The 23,967-nt window shown below is 40.8% G+C and overlaps 1 protein-coding gene across 1 annotated transcript in view; it reads right to left on the bottom strand.

Annotated features, from left to right (window-relative positions):
• Window positions 1-10,092: 10,092 nt before the first annotated feature.
• Window positions 10,093-23,967, bottom strand: part of cpne2 (copine II) — a 74,855-nt gene continuing 60,980 nt past the window's right edge. Inside the window, 2 exon segments of the mRNA XM_034086003.1 lie at window positions 10,093-11,413; window positions 16,871-17,107. Coding sequence (XP_033941894.1) covers window positions 11,306-11,413; window positions 16,871-17,107 — 345 coding nt within the window. The 3' untranslated portion in view covers window positions 10,093-11,305.

The raw sequence follows: 23,967 nt of genomic DNA, 5'->3' as shown, positions 1-23,967 counted from the left end.
TGGGGCGGAGCCACTGGACTTTGATTGACAGCTGCCAGGAACCCCGGAGTTGACAGGTTTGATAAATGCCTGAACTACCAAGAGGAGTGACAGCTGCAAGATCAGTTGGACGAGATTGAATGGTAAAGTTGTCCATAAAAAACTATTACATTCGTAAGGTGTACAGCTAATATATATATATCAATTCATTTGATATAAAAAAACGACATTAATTCTAGGAGTGCAATACTTTTACAAACACTATAGTAATAATATGCATTCATTATGACAATATCATACTATTACTATAGGAGTGTTCTATAGTGTGTTCAAAAAACAACTACAGAAACACCATATATTATACTATAGTAGTACTATTTAAAATAATATAGTCTTAATACGGAAACACCAACAAAAACACTATAGTAATACTTTTACAAACACTATAGTAATAATATGCATTCACTATGACAATATCATGCTATTAGGAGTGTTCTATAGTGTGTAACTACAGAAACACTATATATTATACTATTTAAAAATAATATAGGAATACTACAAAGATCTAGATACAGAGTATTACTATTGAAATATTATAGGGCTACTATAGCTAATAAAATGGCACTACAGAAAAAACTATAGTAATACAATAGCTGCTGAAAAATACTACAGAACACTACAAACTTACTATAGGACACTATACAACTCTTATAGTATACTATAGTAATACTAGTTAATTTATAGTTCATTTCGTAAGGGAGGTGCATACAGCAGACAGTATAGTAGCAGTTTTCGACAGATACAGCCCACTCAAAAATATATTGTTTTATATAAAATTAATTAATATATATATTAGCTGTACACTTTACGAATATAATAGTTTTTTATGGACAACTTTACCATTCAATCTCGTCCAACTGATCTTGCAGCTCTCACTCCTCGGCTCTTGGTAGTTCAGGCATTTATCAAACCTGGCAACTCCGGGCTTCCTTGCAGCTGTCAATCAAAGTCCAGTGGCTCCGCCCCAAAGTGCCAGAAACTTTTCACGCACGAAGACAGACTCCGCGAGCGAGACACTCCCGCGAGGGAGCAAGAGGCAGTGGCGGCCGGCCCATAGGGGCGCTAGGGGCGCCGCCCCACCTCTTGCCAGATACAAAAAATATAAAATATATATTTAAAAAAAATATATTTTAAAAAAATATATATTTTATATTTAAATTTTTAATGAACAAGGTAAATATCATACAATTGGTATCACAAAAATGTATAATCTACAATACAATCTCGTTTAAAATTGTGTTACGATGTCTAAAGTTACTGATAAGTCACCTGTTTCCTGCCTGGCCTTGCCCATGGCATTAGTTTATCATTACCGGACAGAGCCCCCGAGCCAAACAGCAGCAACCAGCACGTTGCAAAAGTCTCAATAGTAAACTGTGCCGCCGAAACATCATTTCAGCCAATCAGCGCCGTCAAATATTTTGGTCACGTGGGCGCTCACGTTGGCGCCCATGTTGGCGCCCATGTTGGCGCCCATGTTGCTTACCTGCGTTGACGTGAGTTGTTTTTTAGACTCAGTGACCAAGGTGACGCAGTATTTGGATGAGAATGGTGTGCAGGTGGAGTCGCCGGAACCTCGGTCCGCCCAAGAGCTACTCTCCAATCCTTTTGAAAGGAGAAGTTTGGGAGATAAATTGATACTTAAAGACCTTGGACCGGACCAACCCGATTTGTATATATCACAGCAAGCTCGTGAAAAAGACAAGACGTATCAACAAGGCTTCTCACATGGCTAGCTGGATGCAAACAGGTAAATGCTATCTTTTGTTTCACATGCTTGCTCTTCAAACGGCCGGGGACAGATACGATCTGTTCAGAAACTAGACAAAAGTTAAACAAGTACAAACCACAGACTGCCTGTGTCATGGAGAATACAGTCGCTGGTTTATTTATGTCTGTAGGCCGTTGTTGTGAGTGTGGATGGTCGGAGCATATATAGCGTTAGCTCCATTCAGGAAACAAGCATTCTAAAAGGTTTTTCGCCTTCGACTTGTCAAAGCATTAATTCATGGTTTTTACTAACCGGTATCAGTATGTTGTTACGTCGGCATCATTTAGAAACGTGTATTACAATTTAATCATGGTAAAATATGTTCATGTTGTTGTAGTTGTAGCTCCCGAGCCAGCGCGTCTTGTTTGAATGATGCGAGTAAACACAGCTGGCAGCTGAGGTGAAACTCGAGCGACTAGAGCGATGCGATAGGAGCGTTTAGAGCGAAGCGAATATTCGCATCGCGTCAGGTCTGAACGCAGCATAGCGAGCTCCGCGCTGCACTGGAAACGCGCCATTACATCACCAGAAGTCCTAATTTAAGGGGTAATTTCTCCCAAAAACATTTTTTTTACTCACTCTATCAATAGCCCCACCAAAAATATTTTCCACCAGCCGCCACTGGCAAGAGGGATGTCTCTCTTACGAGCGAGCGCATAGCCGCTCGCGGGGGTTTAATCTGCGCGCAAGGGTCATTTCATGCGCGTGTAAAAGCACATGTTCCGCTCGTGAGTAGCTTGTTTTGCGCGCTAGAATATTGACCCAAATCTGACTCCATAACAATCCTGTCAAAATCCCTCAACCAATAGGAGGCCAGGTGTCCTTGCGGGTGCGTTCGCTTTACTTATTACAGCGTCCCGTAAGGGCGGCTACTCTTTGGTTTGTCTTTGGTGCGATGACAGGGTTTGAGTGAAGGAAATCAATAAAGTATGCTCTCAAATTTAAATACCATGCTCTTGAATAAAGATAGGGAATAACCCCCATACACACAGAGTTGAAATCTGACGCCGTGGTCGCTCTTTTTCTCTTGGACAGGTAATTATCTGTTTTGTATGGTTTACAATTCCCCTGAACTATATAGCCAACCTAAGTCATGTGCGCGTTCATGTGTGTTGGAGGAGGTGCTCGGAAGTCTGAAGGAAGCGGTGGATTCTTTTCGGCTGTGTACTTTCAAATTTTAGTGCACTCGAGCCGGTTTCTGAAACTTACCTACTATGGAAGCAAACAAGAGACAGAAGTATTTGAATTTGATCAGACACCGAATTTATAGCATTGAAAATAATTACTTTGAAAATCATGTATCTGAATGTTTTTTGCTCCGAATTTACCTATGTGAAATAAAAATGTTGAAATTCAGATCCCAAAAATTCAAGTGAAAAAAATTCGACGTCAAATATTTCCATGGGAGTCTGCCTGCAGACCTCCACTCTCAGGACACCTCCACTGTCAGTACAGGAAGTGACGATTCTGACGCGTTTTTTCCCCCGCCCACTGAAGGACTCGTTTGATGGAAGTTTTCAAATCACGCCCACCGTGCACTTTGGGTCGGCTTTGGTCAAGCCCTTTTGACCCCCCCAGCCTGGTTCTTGTAAAAGTGTTTCGCTCAAATGACACGATGGAGGAATGTAACAGGAGTTGACAGGGGACTCTGCCCGCCTCACGAGTGCCTATTTTCGGACACTTTTTTTCACTTTTCCCCGGTTTTATTATTTTGAATTTTTTTGGCTATTTCACCCGGTTTCTACCGGGGACTTTGCCCGGTCTCGGGTGTCCCCCAAACAGCCCCCTCCCTCATCCATATATTAACGGATTTTGACCATTTTTGTTGCATTTTTCTCCTCTCCTCTCACGGAGCGTCCACACTACAGCTTCAAAAAAAGCTTGGAGCTGGGCGTGTCTGTAGCTTGGGGATTTTATTCAAGCAATGCGACCAACAACCAATCACATGAATCTCTCGCCCCCGACATACAAAGCAAAAACCCCCGGGATTTTATGGAAGCAATATATATATAAACTCCCCAAACAGGCAAAAACCTACCAGTTTCACCCACTGTCTCTGCCACCATGCCTGTTTCCTCCGGTTTGTATCCCGGTAGGCAGTGATGTACCTGAACGCGTTCAATGAACGATCGTTCATGAACGCGTTCATATTTTGGGCGAACGTGAACTGAACGTACTGTATTTCCGCTAGATGAACGTAATTGAGAACGCGTTCATTCTCAGCGCTGTATAACGGCGTTCAAACGTGCGTTCATTCTCAGCACTGTATTATAACGGCGTTCAAAAGTGTGCCAGATTTCATATGCCTTTCAGCCGAAAACCCAGTTAAAACACACCGTAAACAGGCTTCAAAATAATGCGGAAAACCACCCAATCTGGCAACAGCAAGCTGCCTGTGACGCGTACGCGCCTGTCACCCCTGGCTGTCGCACTAAAATATAAATATACTAAATATATCAGACTCCTCACAACAAACAATGTGGAACCGCGGAACCGGCGAGCATTGAATGAATGAATGAATTAGTATGGACGAAGCCGAGAGCAGCTGCAGCAGCACTCGCTCAGAGTGAGACTCTACGGCAGGGGTGGGGAACCTCCGGCCTCCGGCCGTATACGGCCCGCGAGACAATTTGGTACGGCCCTCGAGGTAATTTATAAACACACGCAAAAAATAAAAAAATTAAAGAAATCTAGACCGCAAAAAAATTAAACAAGCGAGTACCTGTTTTTCCTGGCCAAGGTCAGGGTCCTTGAACACAACACGAGCCTAACGTGTCATCACGTGGTATATGTCTCGACTGACAGGGGTGCAGTTCTGACGGAGAGCACCAGAACGCCACTCCAGCACTTCAGAAATTGCAGTACCGATAAGTCCGTACACATGCCACAGTTTCTGCGTGTCTGTGTCTTTAGTTGTAAGCCCAGTGGCGATCTGCTCATCTGTCATACAGTCAATAACTGTGTTGTTGTCATTAGCATCTGGTTAGCTAGCTATGCTAACGAATATAAGAAGCTTTGTCTACAACCAGTGAGGTAAAGGCACATCTTTATATGATCATTATAGTTATAAAAAAAATAAGAGAATAAAGTAAACAGGTATAAAATACTATAAGACAGTTATTAATAAAGAAGAATACAGTTTGAAAGGGTAGTGATTTGTCAAATATCCATAAATTAAAAGAAAATCTGCTTACAGTTATGTTTGGGTGTTGAGAGATGTGTCCATAGATCTCCTAATGTTGCTCTCAAAGTGCAACACATCTTGCCAGGGGAGCATGCCCCCCGGACCCCTCTAGAGGAGGTTAGGTCCCCCCCACTTAAACCATGTTCACATGGATAGGAAACTAAATACATTTGCACACATCTTGTGTCCATAAATTATCTTTCTGTTTAGGTGGTCACGCCACACCCTGCACGTGCATGCATACGCGAGTCATGGTGAGATATCTGTATTCAGAGGTTGCTTTTTCTTTGCACAGAATGAAATGAATGAGCTGTGATTTTAGTTTTTTTAAGCAGAGGTCAATAACTTGTACGGCCCTCTGAGGATATTGTAAACATTGAAATGGCCCATTAACATCGTACAGGAGACAAATAATAGCTCGCAGCAACTTATTGAAAAAAGAACTATGAACTATAAATTAGTTCATTTTTGAAACCATGAACTTTAGTTCAACATTTTGAATTATGAACTATGAACTGAACTAGTTCATTTTAAAATATGTGAACTGTGAACTGAACTAGTTCATGTAGAAAGTGAACTTTCCCAACACTGCCGGTAGGTGAAGAGGGTCTGGTCATACAAAACCGGGTGATTTGCTACAGCGATAATTAGTTTCTCCTCCAACTTTTTTTGAAATATAGAAATGAACGGCGGGATATCTCTCCCAGCTTAGACACGGTTTGATTGGCTATGGCTTGAGCTGTCAGATTTTCCGAAACAGGATTTGATTGGCTGGCGCTGGCTACTCTGGCGTCAGAAGTTGATGTTCAACTTCTGACGGCGGAGACGGCGGAGACGGACCGCTCTGCTACCCACAATTCAGTTCGGCGAAAAAGCGAGGCAACGTGACGTCACCCCATTCAAAGTGAATGGGCAGATTGGAGTTGTCGACGCTGTCGACGCTGTAGTGTGGACGGGCCGTCACTGATCGATTGGCAAACGTGACCCACTGTCGGAGGGCCTCCGCGCCGGCCCGGCCTAGTGCCAGTGCTCTGGCGGTCGGTTCCTCCGAACTGCGGGTTCGACTCTGATGGCCGGGAGGGTGTGCTGCGTTGGGGTGGGGGACTCCCCCCACTCTGCGTGTCTCTTCCTTCCCGGGCCGGCCGTGTACTGGCCGCGGCCACAGCTAGACCATATTGCAATTTTGGACATCGAATTTTATACACCAAATTTTTTGACGTCGAATTTTTTTCACTTTAATTTTTGGGATCTGAATTTGAACATTCTAATTTTTTTCACTTGAATTTTTACATTTTTATTTCACATAGGTAAATTCGGAGCAAAAACATTCAGATACATGATTTTCAAAGTAATTATTTTCAATGCTATAAATTCGGTGTCTAATACAATTCAAATACTTCTGTCTCTTGTTTGCTTCCATAACCTACCCCACCTTTAATAGGGACAGTGCACATTAAAGGTGGGGTAGGTAATTTTGGAGAAACCAGCTCGAGTGCGCTAGATTTTGAAAATACGCAGCCCGAAGAAATCTGCTACTTCCTAACAGAGCCCCTCCCCACACACGAACGCGCACATGACCAATGAGGGCACGAGATAAGTTTGTGCACAGATGGAAGGCTGACAGGCAGGTAGGCCATCCAATCATTTTAGCCGGGCCATTGATTGGTCGTGCTTTTTACAGTACTACGGCTTCCACAGATGACATTTTTGTATGGATTTTTTGTCAAAGCACTTAAAGGTGGGGTAGGTAAGTTTCAGAAACCGGCTCGAGTGCACTAACATTTGAAAGTACACAGCCGAAAAGAATCCGCCCCTTCCTTCAGACTTCCTTACAGAGCACCTCCTCCAACACACATGAACGCGCACATGACTTAGGTTGGCTTTATAGTTCAGGGGAATTGTAAACCATACAAAACAGATAATTACCTGTCCAAGAGAAAAAGAGCGACCACGGCGTCAGATTTCAACTCGGTGTGTATGGGGGTTATTCCCTATCTTTATTCAAGAGCGTGGTATTTAAATTTGAGAGCATACTTTATTGATTTCCTTCACTCAAACCCTGTCATCGCACCAAAGACAAACCAAAGAGTAGCCGCCCTTACGGGACGCTGTAATAAGTAAAGCGAACGCACCCGCAAGGACACCTGGCCTCCTATTGGTTGAGGGATTTTGACAGGATTGTTATGGAGTCAGATTTGGGTCAATATTCTAGCGCGCAAAACAAGCTACTCACGAGCGGAACATGTGCTTTTACACGCGCATGAAATGACCCTTGCGCGCAGATTAAACCCCCGCGAGCGGCTATGCGCTCGCTCGTAAGAGAGACATCCCTCTTGCCAGTGGCGGCTGGTGGAAAATATTTTTGGTGGGGCTATTGATAGAGTGAGTAAAAAAAATGTTTTTGGGAGAAATTACCCCTTAAATTAGGACTTCTGGTGAGGTAATGGCGCGTTTCCAGTGCAGCGCGGAGCTCGCTATGCTGCGTTCAGACCTGACGCGATGCGAATATTCGCTTCGCTCTAAACGCTCCTATCGCATCGCTCTAGTCGCTCGAGTTTCACCTCAGCTGCCAGCTGTGTTTACTCGCATCATTCAAACAAGACAAACCAAAGAGTAACCGCCCTTACGGGACGCTGTAGTAAGTAAAGCGAACGCACCCGCAAGGACACCTGGCCTCCTATTGGTTGAGGGATTTTGACAGGATTGTTGCATAAAAGTTTCGAGCGCGCACAGAATAAATCTGAGAGCAGAACAAATCTGTAAGCAGCAATATATCTGAGTGCAAGCGTACAGTTTGAGCAGAAGCAGAGCAAATCTAAGTGCAAGCAGGCACTATTTGAGTGCGAGGACAGGGTTTGAGGGAAATAAATACATAAAGTATGCTTTCAAATTTAAATACCATGCTCTTGAATAAAGATAGGGAATAACCCCCATGTGTTCCATCAGTAGTCGCCATCGTTGAAAAGCAACTCCGATATTGACTCTGGTTTGAATTCTCCTATTTTCCACTTTGTTTTTGTTCCTAATTTGCTCCGTTACATTATTTCTTTTACCACCAGTAGACGATGTTGAACCTAACTCTGCCATGGTGAAAGTGGCCGCCTGTTGCTGGCGAGTCATTGAAGTACTGCCACGCCCAATGAGGGCACGAGATACATTTGTGCGTGCACAAGATGGAAGGCTGACAGACAGGGCGGTACTTTTTACAGTATTACGGGTTCCACAGATGAATTTTTTTTAATGGATTTTTTGTCAAAGCACTTAAGATATTCATTGCTATCGGGATGTTAAGAGCATTCCATGGAATATAACAAAAAGTGTATCTCGAGCCGGTTTCTCAAAAATAATACATTTCAATAACGTGCTTTAACCACCAGGTGTCCCTTTCTATCAGCTGTGCACCCTTATGGTGTAAATATACCAATATACCGATTGGATCAAATATAAAAGTCTGCCGAATTAGTATTGTACTGCAAGGAGACTTATATTGTGAAATTGAAGAATTTGTTTAATTGATATATTTATGATCACATATTCAGTTTCGGCGGCAGTTCTTCCAGTTTGTCTAGAAGTCTTCTCATCAGGGCTCTATAAATAGCGAACTACGGCAGATATGTAATATTTAATGCAGACAAACCGTGTATTACAATGCAGTTATGTGATGACCTCCAAAGAGAAAAGCAAGCAAACTCGGAATAAAGTAATATTTTTAAAGAAGTCCGGTTAACTAAAATGTCCGTGTGGAACAATAACCCAACCGATAGATCCGTGGGTGAATAATGTCAATCACTACATTACACACATCCCTTCACATTTACATTTGAATTTACATTAAAGTATTTCGTGAGGCCTTATAAAATGTTTTTAAATATAATTAGGGTTGTAGTTGAAGCACAACGGCACGTCCATTAATTCCACAAACACACACATGGATTAACATCGATTTAATACATTAATGTAGCCTTTGTTTCTGCTAGAAGAGGTGTCAACCAGCTGGGGCAACAAGAAAATCAGCGAAGTCGAGTGTGACTATTACAAAATAAATAATTATTATATTAATATTGACAATAATAACCGACCGTTGGGGTAGAGCATTTGCCGGGGAGCGTTCTCATGGCGTCTATTATCAACGCTATGGGAGGTCTATGGGACGCCCTGCCCGTTGAAAACGGACTCTCTAGGGGTACCCTGTGCGTAATACAGTGACGGGGAGGGGCCCTGACCGACCGTCAACATGTGATGGGTTGGGAGTGAGAACGTGTTGCACATACATGTCCATGCAACCCTCACCCTGCATTTACACTACTGATACCACTGACGTCCACACCTCATGCTTTACTTACTTTGCACTTAATTAATTTGGTTGATTTGAATTGTTTGTTTAAATAAACATATTTTGTTAACCGTTGATATGGTGTGTCTCCTCTTTGTTGTGGCCTTTTGAGCCAGGTCATAACACTATCAGAAACAATGCCCGACTGTTTTGTACATAATATGGTCGGTGCATGTTTACATTAGCATCGCTAACACTCAGAGCTAACCTGTACTGCACAGAGCATGTGTGTGAAGAAGCAGGAAATAAAAAGGAACTCACCTTGTGGTATAACCGGCAAGAGAGAAAGCTCCATACTGTTTCAGAAATAATCCTTGTAATCCATGATATGGCGTTTCATCACTGCAGAATCTGCCGGTAGAATCTCCCGCATCAATCTTTTTTACCCCAAATCAGCACTTTTTAAACAGGAAGTGAAATAGAGGGATATGAGGCATGGCTAGAATGGGTGACCTGTTTGGTATTTTGAGCAAAACACTTCATAGACATGTTTTTTATATATTTTTATATATCTGAGACCAATGCTATTGCCTAAAAATAGCATGATAGGTGACCTTTAACAGAGGAAAGGAGATAATGCTTTCCCCTGATGCCTTGTGGCCGCAACTTGAATCATGTCACAGAATTCAGCCATTCACAAAAATATCTGATTGTGACAGAACAAAAACATCTAAGTTGACGAGGCTTTTTAAGCATTTTACATCTTTACATTTTAAAACACTTTACTCTTTCATCTACACAGAGACACAGAGGACTGTTGCCATTTTCTTCAGTTTATTAACCTGAGCGTGGACATAGACACTTTATAAAATAAATAGCAACACATTTAGTTCAAAGATGCACATAAATACACACAGGAGTAGTAGTAGTTTAAGAACACAACTCAGCACTGCATAAAAAGTACATAAAAACAGTTCCGAAACATTTGCTTATCAGAACATGGACGGCATCATATAAATATACATTCGATAAATATGCATATCAGAAACATCTCTTCTGCTTCCAATCACAAACTATGACAGCCTTCTCAGTGCCATGTCAATCTCTCTCAACAGAATCTCATTTAAATATTTACAAAATCTGATAAATACATAATTTTAAATAAAAATGCATGCATTTGTAATCATCAGCATCAGTTTGTAAACAGTAAGTAGATATTGGCATCATGCAGGATGAACTGAAGTCATCAAAAATACATGTATTTTGCAAAAGCTAGCAAGATGGCCCTATATTTAACAGTGTCCCGCATCTATCCTGCGTTAGTGCTACAGCTGCCACTTCCTCCTCTATTTCTTTAATCAAATTAGCATAGTTGAGCATTAAAACCCCCCTTTCAAATGACTGCTGATCAAAACGTTATAATAAAAACCTCCTACTGAAGAAATAGTGCTCTGTTCAGGCTCAGTCTGTGAGTCGGCCACATGTGATCACAAAAGCACATGCCTTTGACTCGCTGCCGTAAAGGGGCTCCTACAGAGCGTGAGGGGACTCAAACACTGATGTATTTCAGCTTAGAAGGGACTCTACACCAAGGAGTTGTAGGTATCACGTGGCATCAATCACAAGACACACACATGCAAAAAACCCAAATAACCTACATCCTGACAAATCAAGATTCATTCTATTTCCCCCCAAAATAGGCCAACTTCACCTGCATATTTAAACATATCCATATCATTTGGAGACTCCTGCCATCACTGTAGACATGCAAGGTCCCTAACACATATCATCATGTGTGGGAAAGGGTAAGGAAACAAGGAAAATCACTTCTGATGGATTCACACAGGACCAAACATTCTTAAACCAATAACAATTTCATAATGCCAGAGATGTCTTCAATGTTTGATTATTTTGGTACACAACTCATTTTGTTAACAGCTGATGTACACACTTTCTTTCTGTATTGTTTGCCATTAACGAGAAGAGAGGTTTTATTGAGCTATTGTACAGCGTGTGGGCTCTCGTCTTTTGGGCCGCCTCACTTTGGTGCTGAGTTGGCAGGCGGAACATTCCGCTGTTTAAAGTACTGGGTGACCTGCTGAGGCAGCTCGGCCAGGACAGACTTGGCGAGGGTCTCCTTTGGCGCCTGCAAGAGAGAAAAAACAAGGGCACATTAGTAAATAAAAAATGAAGGCTGAAAAAGACAAGAATACTGGTGGATTTGAAGGACTTTTCTTTTCCGCATATATTTATCTACTTTTGGTCTTTTTTTCTCTGGGCCCACAAAATAATTGCTCCCACCATCCTAGAACACTATTCAACAACTTTTCTTATTTCAGAGATTAAGAGAAAAAACACGTATTAACTTTGTCTATTTGTTTCTGTACATTTCCCCTGATTTCCCCTAAAATTACCATTAAATCATGCCTCATTTGCATATTTAAACATGACATCTCAGCACATTTCTTATACAAAAATAAACGTGTCAATTAAGGAGAGTTTCATGGTGAAGTCTCTTGCAAAATGCATGGCATTTCGGAATATATATATCATAAAGTAAGTTTCATACCAGAATTCCGAATCTTCAGCAGAACTTATACATGACAAACTTTCCAGATTCATGACCATATATATTCTCTAGGTTTCTACTAATTTATGTGTTCATATATCATACTTAGCATGATTTATAAAACATGTTGTATTTCTTTAAATGTTACTCAGCTTGTTGACAGTCCTACTCGCCCTAATATTAAGTAAAATAAATCCTCCCTAATTGATCTCATTCTAACTAATATTCCCTATAAATACTCAGCTGTGGGAGTATTTGTGAATGATCTGAGTGACCACTGTGTTGTAGCCACAATTAGGGACACAAAAGTCCAAAAGGTTAAACCTCGTATTATCATCAAGAGAGACATAAAACATTTTGTGGAGCAGGGTTTTGTTCATGATCTGTTTGGGTTTGAATGGGGAAAAATCGATTTGTGTGCTGATGTTGAGACTGCATGGTCTTATTTTTATCTTGGTTTTATGGAAATTATAGATAGACATGCACCCCTGCGTACATTTAGAGTGAAGGGACGAGACAATCCTTGGTTTTCTGCTGAACTGTCTAGTCTCCTGCATGAGAGAAACAAGGCCTGGGCAAAGGCTAGGAAATCAGGCTCAGAGGTAGAATGGCTGCGTTTTAGGCAGCTAAAAAATAGCTTCACTTCACATATCAAAAGTGCTAAATCTAAGTATTATCTGTCAGTTACCACAAAGAACCTGAACAACCCTAGACAATTCTGGAAAGCCATAAAATCCACCGGTGATATCCGTAATGAGCCACCTCCTCCGTGCCTTACCACAGCATCTGGCACTATATCGGATAGGGCCACCATACTAAATTGTTATAATGAGCATTTTGTGTCCTGTGGCTCTCTGTTTCATTCTGTTTCTAATTCTGCTTCTGTGAACACCACAGTCGGTGACTCAGAACAATGTGGTCTGGAAAACCCTTTCAGTTTTACTCCTTTTACTGTTGATGCTATTCGTGAAGTCTTAACCAAGCTAGATCCTAAAAAGCCGTCTGGTCCGGACAACGTAGAACCTTTCTTTTTAAAGATAGCTGCAGATTGTATTGCTCCACCTCTTACTACTCTTTTTAACCTCTCTCTCAGCACGAACAAAATCCCAAAAGTATGGAAGTCAGCTTACAGTATGTCCTGCCACTACTAAAAGGAGGGGAGGCCACCTTATTAAACAATTATAGACCCATCTCTAAATTGTCAGTTCTGGCTAAGGTTCTTGAACGCCTAGTGAGTGAACAAGTAAAGGAGTTTTATGTACAAATGACATCCTGTCTAAACATCAGTCAGGCTTCAGAAAGCAACATAGCACCATCACTGCCACAATGAAAGCGGTAAATGATATTACGAGTATTTTAGATAATAAGCAGAGTTGTGCAGCTCTATTTGTTGACCTATCCAAAGCTTTTGATACCGTTGATCATCGCATTTTGAAGCAGAGGCTGGTCAGTATTGGCATATCCAGCCATGCAGTGGGTGGTTTGTGAACTACCTCTCTGAAAGGTCCCAATGTGTTCAGTTTGATGGGCTGTCTTCTGAGTGGTTAAACATCACTAATGGTGTACCACAAGGTTCAGTTTTAGGTCCGCTATTATTCTCCATATATATTAATAGTTTAGGTGAAAATGTCGAAGGAGCAACCTTACATTTGTATGCGGACGATACCGTTATGTACTGTGCAGGTCCCTCGATTAACGAGGCTGTTGTTAAAGTACAGGCTGTTTTTAACATTATTCAGGCTCAGCTCTCTGAGCTTAAGCTTCTTTTAAATGTGGATAAAACCTAGGTAATGCTCTTTTCTAAAGCTAAAGCTAAAAATACACCGGAGACTGCTTTGGATATTGTAACTACGCAAGAAATACAACTTGAAGTGGTTACCTGTTACAAATACCTTGGTATCTGGCTTGATGATTGTCTCACTTTTAAATTTCATGTAAATAACCTGCTTAAAAAGCTGAGGGTTAGGCTAGGTTTCTTTTACAGAAACAAGTCCTGTTTCTCGCTTGAGGCCAGGAAAAGGCTAGTCACTGTGACCTTTTGACCTGTGCTGGACTATGGTGATCTGGTCTATATGAATGCACCTGCCAATTACCTGAGCAAGTTAGATGCTGCGTATCACAGTGCACTGAGATGTTTTACAAATTGTAAAGCACTTACGCATCACTGTACCCTGTATACCAAGGCGGTTTTGCCATCACTTACTGTACGGAGGCTCAGTCACTGGTACTTTTTCATTTACAAAGCCATGTTGGATAAACTACCATCTTATATCTGCTCCCTGATCTCTCAGCGAATTGAAAGTACTTATTGCCTGAGATCGCATGCTGTGGTTTTACTAAATGTGCCAAGTGCTAGGACTGTCTTAGGGAAGAAAGCTTTTAGATGTGCAGCTCCACTAACATGGAACAGTCTGCAAAAAGAATGGAAAATTACCAAGCTAGTACCACTACATGTTTTTAAAGCTCGGTTGGATGCTACAAAATCAGATGCTGTTGGTACCTGTACATGTGGTTAGATATGTAAATTGTAATCCCTGTACATTTTTCTGTATGATGTCCTTTTGTTGTTCTGTTGTTTATGTTTATGTCTTCTTGTGGAACCTACTGCTGCAGGTCTCCCGTGAAAAAGAGATCATTGATATCAATGGGATTTTACCTGTATAAATAAAGGTTTTGAATTGAATTGAATGTTATGCCTGATTCTTTTATCACCGTTTATGGTGTAATACAAAGAGATATAAGAAATCCTCTCTAATAAGTCAACAATTGATAAGATAATTTTGAAGCTGGCTTCATCATTGTTTTCTGTTCCACAAATGCAGCCTTGTTGTGATTTGTTCTTATTGTGTCGTAATTTTTGAAGACAATGAATATCATTCGAACAACAGCTACTAACTATCGCAGTATCCTATCAACACGTACTCTATGTAGATCATATTTGATAGTTAAAGCTAGCCTGCCAACGTAGGTTTACTTAAGGTCACTCTGGTTATTATGCTTCCTCCATGCCTCAGCTTTATTTCTCCCTTTACTTTTCTATTGTGTCTGTTGCTGTCTCTCACCCTCCCACTGATACACTGGAACTGAGCCAGCAAACACCATGTTCCTCCCACCACAGAGGAAGCCAGCTCGCCTACCACCAGCCCACACATAAAAATATAGAAAAATCAATCAAAATGCACAAAGTGTGTCCTCCGCGCAGCAGCATGCACTGCCTAAATGTGCATGCACTAAAAACCAATGTGCTCATCTACAGCACATATTTAACCTTTGTGTATGAATGCTCATCAACACACTGCGGAGACTCAGATAACAGGCAGCTCTCCTCTTCAACTTGAACAGACCCTGTGTGTAGTGTTTGCACAGCTTCAATCTGAGTAGCAACAGGCTGCCATTTGGTTACAAATTCAAAATTAGACAGCATGACATCACGTCATAAGGTAGAGCTTCTACCGCAGAACTGCAATGGAGTCAAAGTGACGGAGCAAATCTTAACAGGAAGTCAAATAAATATTTGCCTTTATTGTAATATAAAGTAGTACCAAATATAGATTTTCTTGTTATATTTTCTTTTATAATTGTTCTATGTTTGATGTTGTCTTACAACTTTTTTCCTTCTGTTGTGTTTATGTACCATACACCAAATCAAATTCATGTTATGAGTAAACGTACCTGGCAATAAACTTGATCTGTTTCTGAGAAAGTTGCATTTTGGAAAATGATGAGAGAAAGTATTTAATCCACTCCGTCCTTGTCAATAAATGATAGTGAATTTAAGTTGTAATGTGTGTTTCAACATACTAAGGACTTTCCACACATTCCATTTACTAAAGTATTTTACTGATGTTAACATATTAAATACTCTCAAGTATTCTATCTTATTGTTATAGATTTTTTTTGTGGTACAAAATGGCAAAACTGTCTAATGAGCATAACATCAGAGAAAACAATGTTTTAAGTTAATATGGTAAACTTGTTAGCCAACAGTTGCCTATTTACATATTCACCAGATAAGGAGAAACATTAACAGTTATTTGGTGCATTGTTTTTGGCCACCTGATAAATGCTAATCTAATGTTTCCTCCTCTTTTAGCTCTGTGTTTGGTTTCTACCAACTCCTGAGGAAATGTATCTAATTGTAGCTTCTACATGTTCCATTATATTTACCAGCTACCTGCTAACTTTGTCCATTTGTAGTTTGGTGCTCAGCAGGCTGCTAACAATGGTCTTTTATAAGTTATATGCTGAGGATCTTGCTTAAGTTAATGCCTCTTAGCCCGTTGTAAGGTACATTGTATACTTTACACTGTGGCATTAATATTACATTTAGTAAATGATAAAGCACATTTTCACATCTAGGGATTTTATTGAGAAACATCACAGGATAAAATAAACCAAACCTATTTTTTCATTAGGTCTTTCATCAGCAATGTGATGCTACTTAAATGTCTAAGGTTGGTAAACTCACTGAAAAATATAAGTTTGTCAGAAATCAGAGTTTCTCTGACACTTGATGTACTGAGAGCTATCGTCTTATGCTTTCTGAGTTTGTTTTACCTGATAACTGAAAAGAGGTTTTTAATCAACTCTTAATGTATATTTTAATACTTAATTTGAGTCTTTGTCTTTAAAACATTGTAGTTTTAAAAGTTTTCAGGGGATTTAACATTCTATTAACATAAAAGTAAATGTATAGCGCCCTGCTATGCTATTGCAACTTTATAAATAATTGTGTGCATTCATATAAGCGAAACCAGATACCTCGACCTGAACTCATTTCTAATTCTGTAAAGTAAATAGTTTTGAAGTCAATGACTTGACACCAATCTAGATTCGTATTGTTGTTATAGTACACGTAAACTACAACTTGCACTTTAACTATATTTATGTATTGTTCTTTTCTTTTCACTATCTCTGTAAAGCGACTTTGAGCACCTGTAAAAGCGCTAACAAAATAAATCTATTATTATTATTATTATTCTATTTGTTATTTTTTGTACAGGTTCCGTGTCATTTCTCTAGTTTTTCACTTACATTTCGAAAATCCCTGAACGGGACAAACTGCACGATGTCCCGAACAGCCTCCTCTCCTGTGCTGGACCTTAAGACACTGGCGTCTCCGTCTAAGAACTCCATGGCAACGAAGTCTGCGTTGCCCACGCCAATGATGATGATGGACATGGGTAGTTTAGACGCCTGTATGATGGCGTCGCGCGTCTCGTCCATATCGCTGATGACGCCGTCTGTTATAATGAGGAGATTAAAGTACTGCTGCAGAGCGGTAGAGGTGGATGGGAAGGGAAAATACAGAGAGAGAAGTGAGGAGAAAAAGACACAAATGGAAATGAGAAATACCATTTACTTGTGATGTCACTGCTAAATATTGAATGTCTCCTAAAGTCAATTAAATACAAATCTGCATCAAGAAAAAAAGAGTGGGACAATTATAATTATTATGCTGTCAATAACAGAAACCAACGTGACATGGTGTTTTGGAGGCGGAGAAGGAGGGCTAGGACAAAGAAAGAGACAAGGGAGAAATGGAAAAAAAAGAAATAAAGGACATTTCAGAGTGTTAGGAGTGACAGTGACGAGAAAACAGGAAATTATTCAAGAAGATGGAAACAGAGAGCTGGATGACACTGCACGAGGGAGAGAAACGTAGAGCTGTTCTGCAAGTTGGGCTCCATTCATAACAGTGACACCATCTGTTGCTGGGAAAAAAGGATTACACAGATGAACAAGGGGAAGTGTTGAAAATGAAATGAAGAACAAATGAGAATAATTTGCAGTGAATCAGAAATGAAAGGTATGAGGCTTGGGTATGAGAAATATAACGTGTTGTAATTCATACGTGTGAACATTTCTTGTGGTAATACTTTCTCTGAATTTAACCACAAATGAAAGGACAACATGAGTGAAGGCATAAAAGGCAAACACACTTTCTCTCACTGGAAACTGGAAAGAAAATGTCATGGCAAAGTCTGGAGATGGGCTGTCGGCACATATGGCACTCTGCCTGTTTCACCTTATTCTTATCATTTACGAATCAAATATACACAAATCATATATAACATAGTTAGTCATAGAAGCAGAGCATCACACATTTTTAAAGGAGCGGCCAAGAAAATAAACTAATATATATATTCTCTGTGAGAAAATTGTTTTTTTTCATGTGTTTAAACTGCAATAGCTGTTAAGGCTTGCTTGTTAGCAAACACTTGCCTCTGTGTATCCAATGGACAGGAAGTGAGCCTCTATAGAAAATGCTTAAACAGTTACATTTCTTAGAAAAGGCTCCGTTGTTTGAAGAAATCTCAAAAAGCCACACATTGTTGAACTTGGTTTGTGTTAGCGTTCTCATAAGGCAGACCGTACGTTCACACACACAGAGAGAAAGAACATGCACTAGTTCTGTATACTATGCAAAAACGTTATCTTCTTGTGAGAACAGACAATGTGAGCACACATACTGACTTTAATCAGAACAAAATCATACTTTAACGTTGCACACACACAGGGAGGGCTCTGAAGCCTGTCTCTTTAATGTGCTAACAGCAGCGCTCATTAGAGAACACACTGGGACATGCACAAACTGCACTGGCCTGCAGCCTGTGTGTGTGTGTGTGTGTGTGTGTGTGTGTGTGTGTGTGTGTTAGTGACACAGTCTGCAATTGCAGGTTCTCTCATTAGCGGAGGAACAGGAAGACTGAGGCAAAGCAACAGCCGATTTGTGCAGCCTACCACCTACCCACCCACTTACCCCAACACACACATGCAACTACCCCAGCGTGTGGTCCACACACACTTCTGCTGCAGCTGCCACATCTTATGGTCTGTCACTCCTTCCTATATTCCACCTCTGTTTAAACTCACTGTAATATGAAACAAGAAAAAAGGGACTGCAATCATTTCCTTACAGAAACAAAAGGATTGTGGAACAGACGCACACACGAGTACAATTCTTTGTGTGCTTTGCTCATGTATTTGTTCTCCACAGGGTGACAGGATACAATTAGAGACAAAAAGCACCGTGGGAGCATAATGATACCCAGCCACGGCACTCTAGCCAGATTTAGGCAGGAGACATGCCACCGGGTACACACAAGAGGGTGTCTGTGACACATTTTGTATGTTGTTGTATTAATGACCACAGTGTGAAGATTAATAGTTTCCCAGGTAATGTAACACATGTGCAGCAAAACAGACGGCAGCAATGAAAAGGCTGTGGCTCAAAGGCTAACACTTCTTTATTTGGGTCTCTAATAATAATTAATAATAATAAACACACCTCTTTCGTAATATGATTGAAGTGTGACATTTAAAAGTAGTGGTTAGCACACCTAGCGCTGAATAGTTGAGAATATTTAAACTTGTAATGTTCTCCAAAGACTGCTAGAACATCTGTGTTATGATGGCCTTGTTGTGAAAAACAAAGTAGGCAGACATTTGACCATTAAAGTCACTTTGTGCACATTCTAGATGAAATACATAGGTATGTAACATGTAGCAATGCAGTCATTATTCATTGAGAGAGTGGGGCAACGATTGCTTTCACTTTTTGGTGTAACCTACAGTAACTCAACCTGATTCATTTTCTCATCTGTATATTTGGCAACACAATAACAACAGTTTTTGTTTGTTTTTTGACACTGTGTTGTTGATATGAAAGCTCAGCTTACCTGAGCTGTGAATATTACAGCTCATACAGTGTGACTTTCTACCAAGAAATGTGACCAAAATAGAAAGCATTCTTGGGTGTGAGACAGAGCCTTGGGCTTGTTCTTAATTTGGAGTGTATGTGTTACTTGCTCAGATACACAAGGAAGCGCATTATGCTGAAATGTACTTGAAAGTTAAACTACACTGCGATCAAACAAGATGAAAGAACAACTGGACCAGGGAAATGGGTACAAATAGTTTTCAAATATAATATTTAAAAAATAGGTGTTGACTAACAAACCAACAACAATCACAATGCTGCTAGAATCCACGTATCAAAATAGTCCGATTAATTAATATCTACAGGTTATCAATAAGACTAAGGGTCTACAGCGAGGCTAACAGCCCTGTGAGGCAGTGAAACCACAGGTCACATGTTCCAGCTTTCACTGTCTGACATAGACTTATACAATTAGACATAAACAATAACTGATAAGATATAATTGTACGCAAGATATTTATAAAAACGTGATTTCCTATACATTACATAATTATCTTTTTCTTAAGACAAGGTAAAATGATATGTTGGATCCAACCTTACAAAAATGGTTTGCATATAGTGTAGGTTGCAGATTATTTCACTCAGTCAATGAGGACAACTCTCTTTAATGATTCAAGACAACTTAAAAAAAAATAGTTTGCTGCATCTACCGAAAATAGCTTGTACTGAGTTAAAATATAAAGGTTAATCTGAATAAATTATTTACATTGAGTCAATGTCTCATATGTTGCGCGATCAATTTCTCTTTTGTCATGTTCATACAATGTAATAAAGCCCAAACATGTAATGTCAGCATGCTAACAGGCTCAACAAGATTGTGTTAACATGTTGATGTTTTGCTGGTATAATGATTACCATGTTCTGTATCTTACCACATTTCCATGGCAATCCTAGTAGCAGCACCAATAGCATAAAAGAGACAACCCCAGTTGGAGAGGAGAACAACGTAACATTAAGTAACTCAATAAAAGGAGAAAATGTGATGCAGTGTGCTTCCCTATCATGCTATTTAGCTGTGAGACTTTCAAATTGTGAGAAATTGGGTTGAGAAGAGGTGTGAGATGGAAGAAGAGATTACAGCCGTTGTCACTCCAGTCTGTCACCGTCCTCCCTGGCACTCCCCGGTCAACATGACAGCAGTCAAAGCCAACAGAGTAAATACATTATGATTACAAACAGCCCTGACAGGCACTCACTGCAGACTGCTCCTCTACTACTGGTGAGTCAATTAAATTATTTAGTGGTATGTTTCTGTTTCTTGGTGAAATGTACTAGAGGATGATATGATCAAACCTTTTTCTGGGTGGGAATGTGAAGGATTAAGAGAGACATAGGAAGAAGAAATGAGAGTGGTGTCCCAGTGCCTTGAAGGTAAAGTAGTTTGTAGTTGATGACTTCCCATAACACAGAAACACAGGAATTTCGGAAGCAAACCACCATAGAGCAGGGATAAAAGAACAAAGGAAAACATCACTGGACAGAATGCTCAAGGCAAATAGGCCAGTGAGAGTACACAATGGGAACCTCCAAATAATGAAAGAAAATTGCACCAGATAGGCTTAAGATGCCAAGTAAGTGAGATATCAGAAGATGAAGGAGAGGATATAAGTTAAAAGACAAAGCAAACCCTTAAAGGTTGTTTGAGAGCGCTGAGAAAGGTAGCAAATATACAATGTATTGGTCTTTACGCATATCGACATTATGAACTGATGGCATCACTAGTGGAAAAGTCAGGGGATCATCAAAAACATTTCAATTCATCTTGATGAATTCATCCACAATATATCTGTTCCAGTTTCCATGGAAATACACTGAACAGCTGATGAGACATTTTGTTAAAATAAAATAAAAGGTCAACCTGATGGTGGATAAAAGCTTATCCATCAAGATGGAGCACGTCTGATATGTCAGACTATTACCTTCCCCAAAACTGGAGGGGATAAGGGAAGTAACACACACACACACACACACACACACACACACACACACACACACACACACACACACACACACACACACACACACACACACACACACACACACACACACACACACACACACACACACACACACACACACACACACACACACACACACACACACACACACACACACACACACACACACACACACACACACACACACACACACACACACACACACACACACACACACCATGGCATGTACAGACAGACTGGAAATTGCTGCCCTTAGGCAGTGGCGCCTCCAGACATTTTTCATAAGGGTGAAAATCTTGGGGTGGCACATAGCCGCGGGAAGTCATTTTACTTAGGAGGTGCGGCGAATTGTCCTCTGTCGCTTGTCAGCACAATTTCAATGATGCCGTTTAAAAACACATTAACGGCCCGTCTACACTACAGGCATCAAAAAATCTTGAAGCTGGGCGTGTCTGAGGCTTGGCGATTTCTCGCGCCCAAGGCGACCAACAACCAATCAGGAATCTCCCGCCCGCCCCCGACATACAAAGCAATAGCAATGTTAAAACGAAGTAAACTGGATATAAAATCCCCAAACAGGCGAAAACCTACCAGTTTCATCCACTGTCTCTGCCACCTCCCTCCATGCCTGGCTCCTCCGGTTTGTATCCCGGTAGATGAACACAACAGAGACTGATCATACAGCACCGGGTGATTCACTCGCTCCATTTTTTTTAATATGAGGAAATGACCTGCGTAGTCTCTCCCAGCATACACGCGGTTTTATTGGCTAGCGCTTGTACTGTCAGATTTGCATACGCGGGATTTGATTGGCTGATGCCAAGCATCGATAGATGCTCGTGATGCTTGCAAAGCCATGCCATGCTCCCCACAATGCAGTTCGGCGAAGTTTAAAAAATCTTCTACGTCACCCCATTTAAATGAATGGGCGAAGCGTTGAAAGCATTTTTCGATGCCTGTAGTGTAGACGGGCCGTAAGGGCGGTGCCGGCCGTGAGCGAACCGAGCAGAGCGACCGGTCGTTCTGTGATTCTCCAGATTATAGGGGGTGCAGCACCCCCAGCACCCCTACTTCCCGCGGCTATGCACCAAAACCAACAATTTAATTGTTGTGAAAGTATAGAATATGAAAACAATGGCAAAGAGAATCACCTACTGATATACTTTGCTTTCTTATTTCACATTTTCTGATACTATTCATCTGAAGTGAATATAATACGGATAGTTAACATTTAACTTCAAACAACATTTAAAAGAACCTTGTTTTGTGTTATGTATACATGTGTTAGGCAGCGCCGCCTTAATGCACGGGCTGACCTGGGCTGAAGCCCAGGGGCCTATGGAGATCAGGGGCCTATCATGAGCCAAAAAATAAATAAATAAATAAATAAAAAAAGGTTTTTTATTTCGGATGTTTTAATTTTTTTTTTTAAATAAACAAAGTCTTGGCTTTCAGAATATGAAACTTTTAATTTCCAAAATCACACGATAAATACATTTTTGAAGCTTGTAAGGGGAAGAAGACAGCTCTCCCTCGCTGTTCTGCTGCCCCCCTCCCTCCGCTGAAATTATGAATGTAAGGCGTATAGTAATCATAGATAACACGGCAGGGGTTTCAAATAAGCAAAGTCTTGGCTTTCAGAATATTAAACTTGTTTCAGCAAATTCAGATGATAAATACAACGTTGAAGCTTGTAACGGCATAATTACAAGCGGAGAACGGAGTAACTTGACGTCACAGCAGGCATAACAACAGCCGGTGTTTCTCGTGAGTGTTTTCCCCGGGAAACAAACATAATACACACAAACGCAAACATACATACACACACACACACACTCGCGAGCTTCCCCCAGACCAGTAATCCAAACGAAAATATCTTCCCTCCGTAGTATTTTGATCATTTGCTCCGCTAATCAATCAGATCGATGGATTCCAGAGATTTTTCTCAAAAATGATGACTCCGGACTTCCGGTAGTGATGTTGTAGGAGAAAGTCGCACGGAGGAGGTCTCCCGGTTGCACTTCAACTTTAACTTTAATATATCTGTGTAAATACCACAATTCATTCGGGAAAGTGACGGATTACAGTTATAACTTCAAGTCAGTCGTGAAATGAGTGGTTCTAAATCTAAAGCGAGCAATACGCCGAACTGCCCTGCTGCTCGTGGCGGTGCAACTCCTGTAGCTAGCAAAATTGTTAAAATGGCGGCAGCTAGCTCCGGCGCTAGCGACACACCGGACACCTTTTCAATGAGCCAGCTGGTTTCTGAACTGGAGAAGCAACGGGCCTCGCTCCGGAAAGACATGTCTGAGTTAATCCAGGAGTCTGTCAAACCTTTGCAGAGCTCGGTGGACGCGCTCCGCGAGACGGTGAATCAATTTAATAAACGCCTCGTTGCTGCAGAGACCCTGGCGGGGGATAACTTTGAGCGCATAACAAGCACGGAAAAA

This window comes from Pseudochaenichthys georgianus, chromosome 6 (assembly GCF_902827115.2).
Source record: "Pseudochaenichthys georgianus chromosome 6, fPseGeo1.2, whole genome shotgun sequence".
Lineage (NCBI taxonomy): Eukaryota > Metazoa > Chordata > Actinopteri > Perciformes > Channichthyidae > Pseudochaenichthys > Pseudochaenichthys georgianus.
Note: the sequence above shows the minus strand (reverse complement) of the source record. Positions and strands in the feature narration are given on the sequence as shown.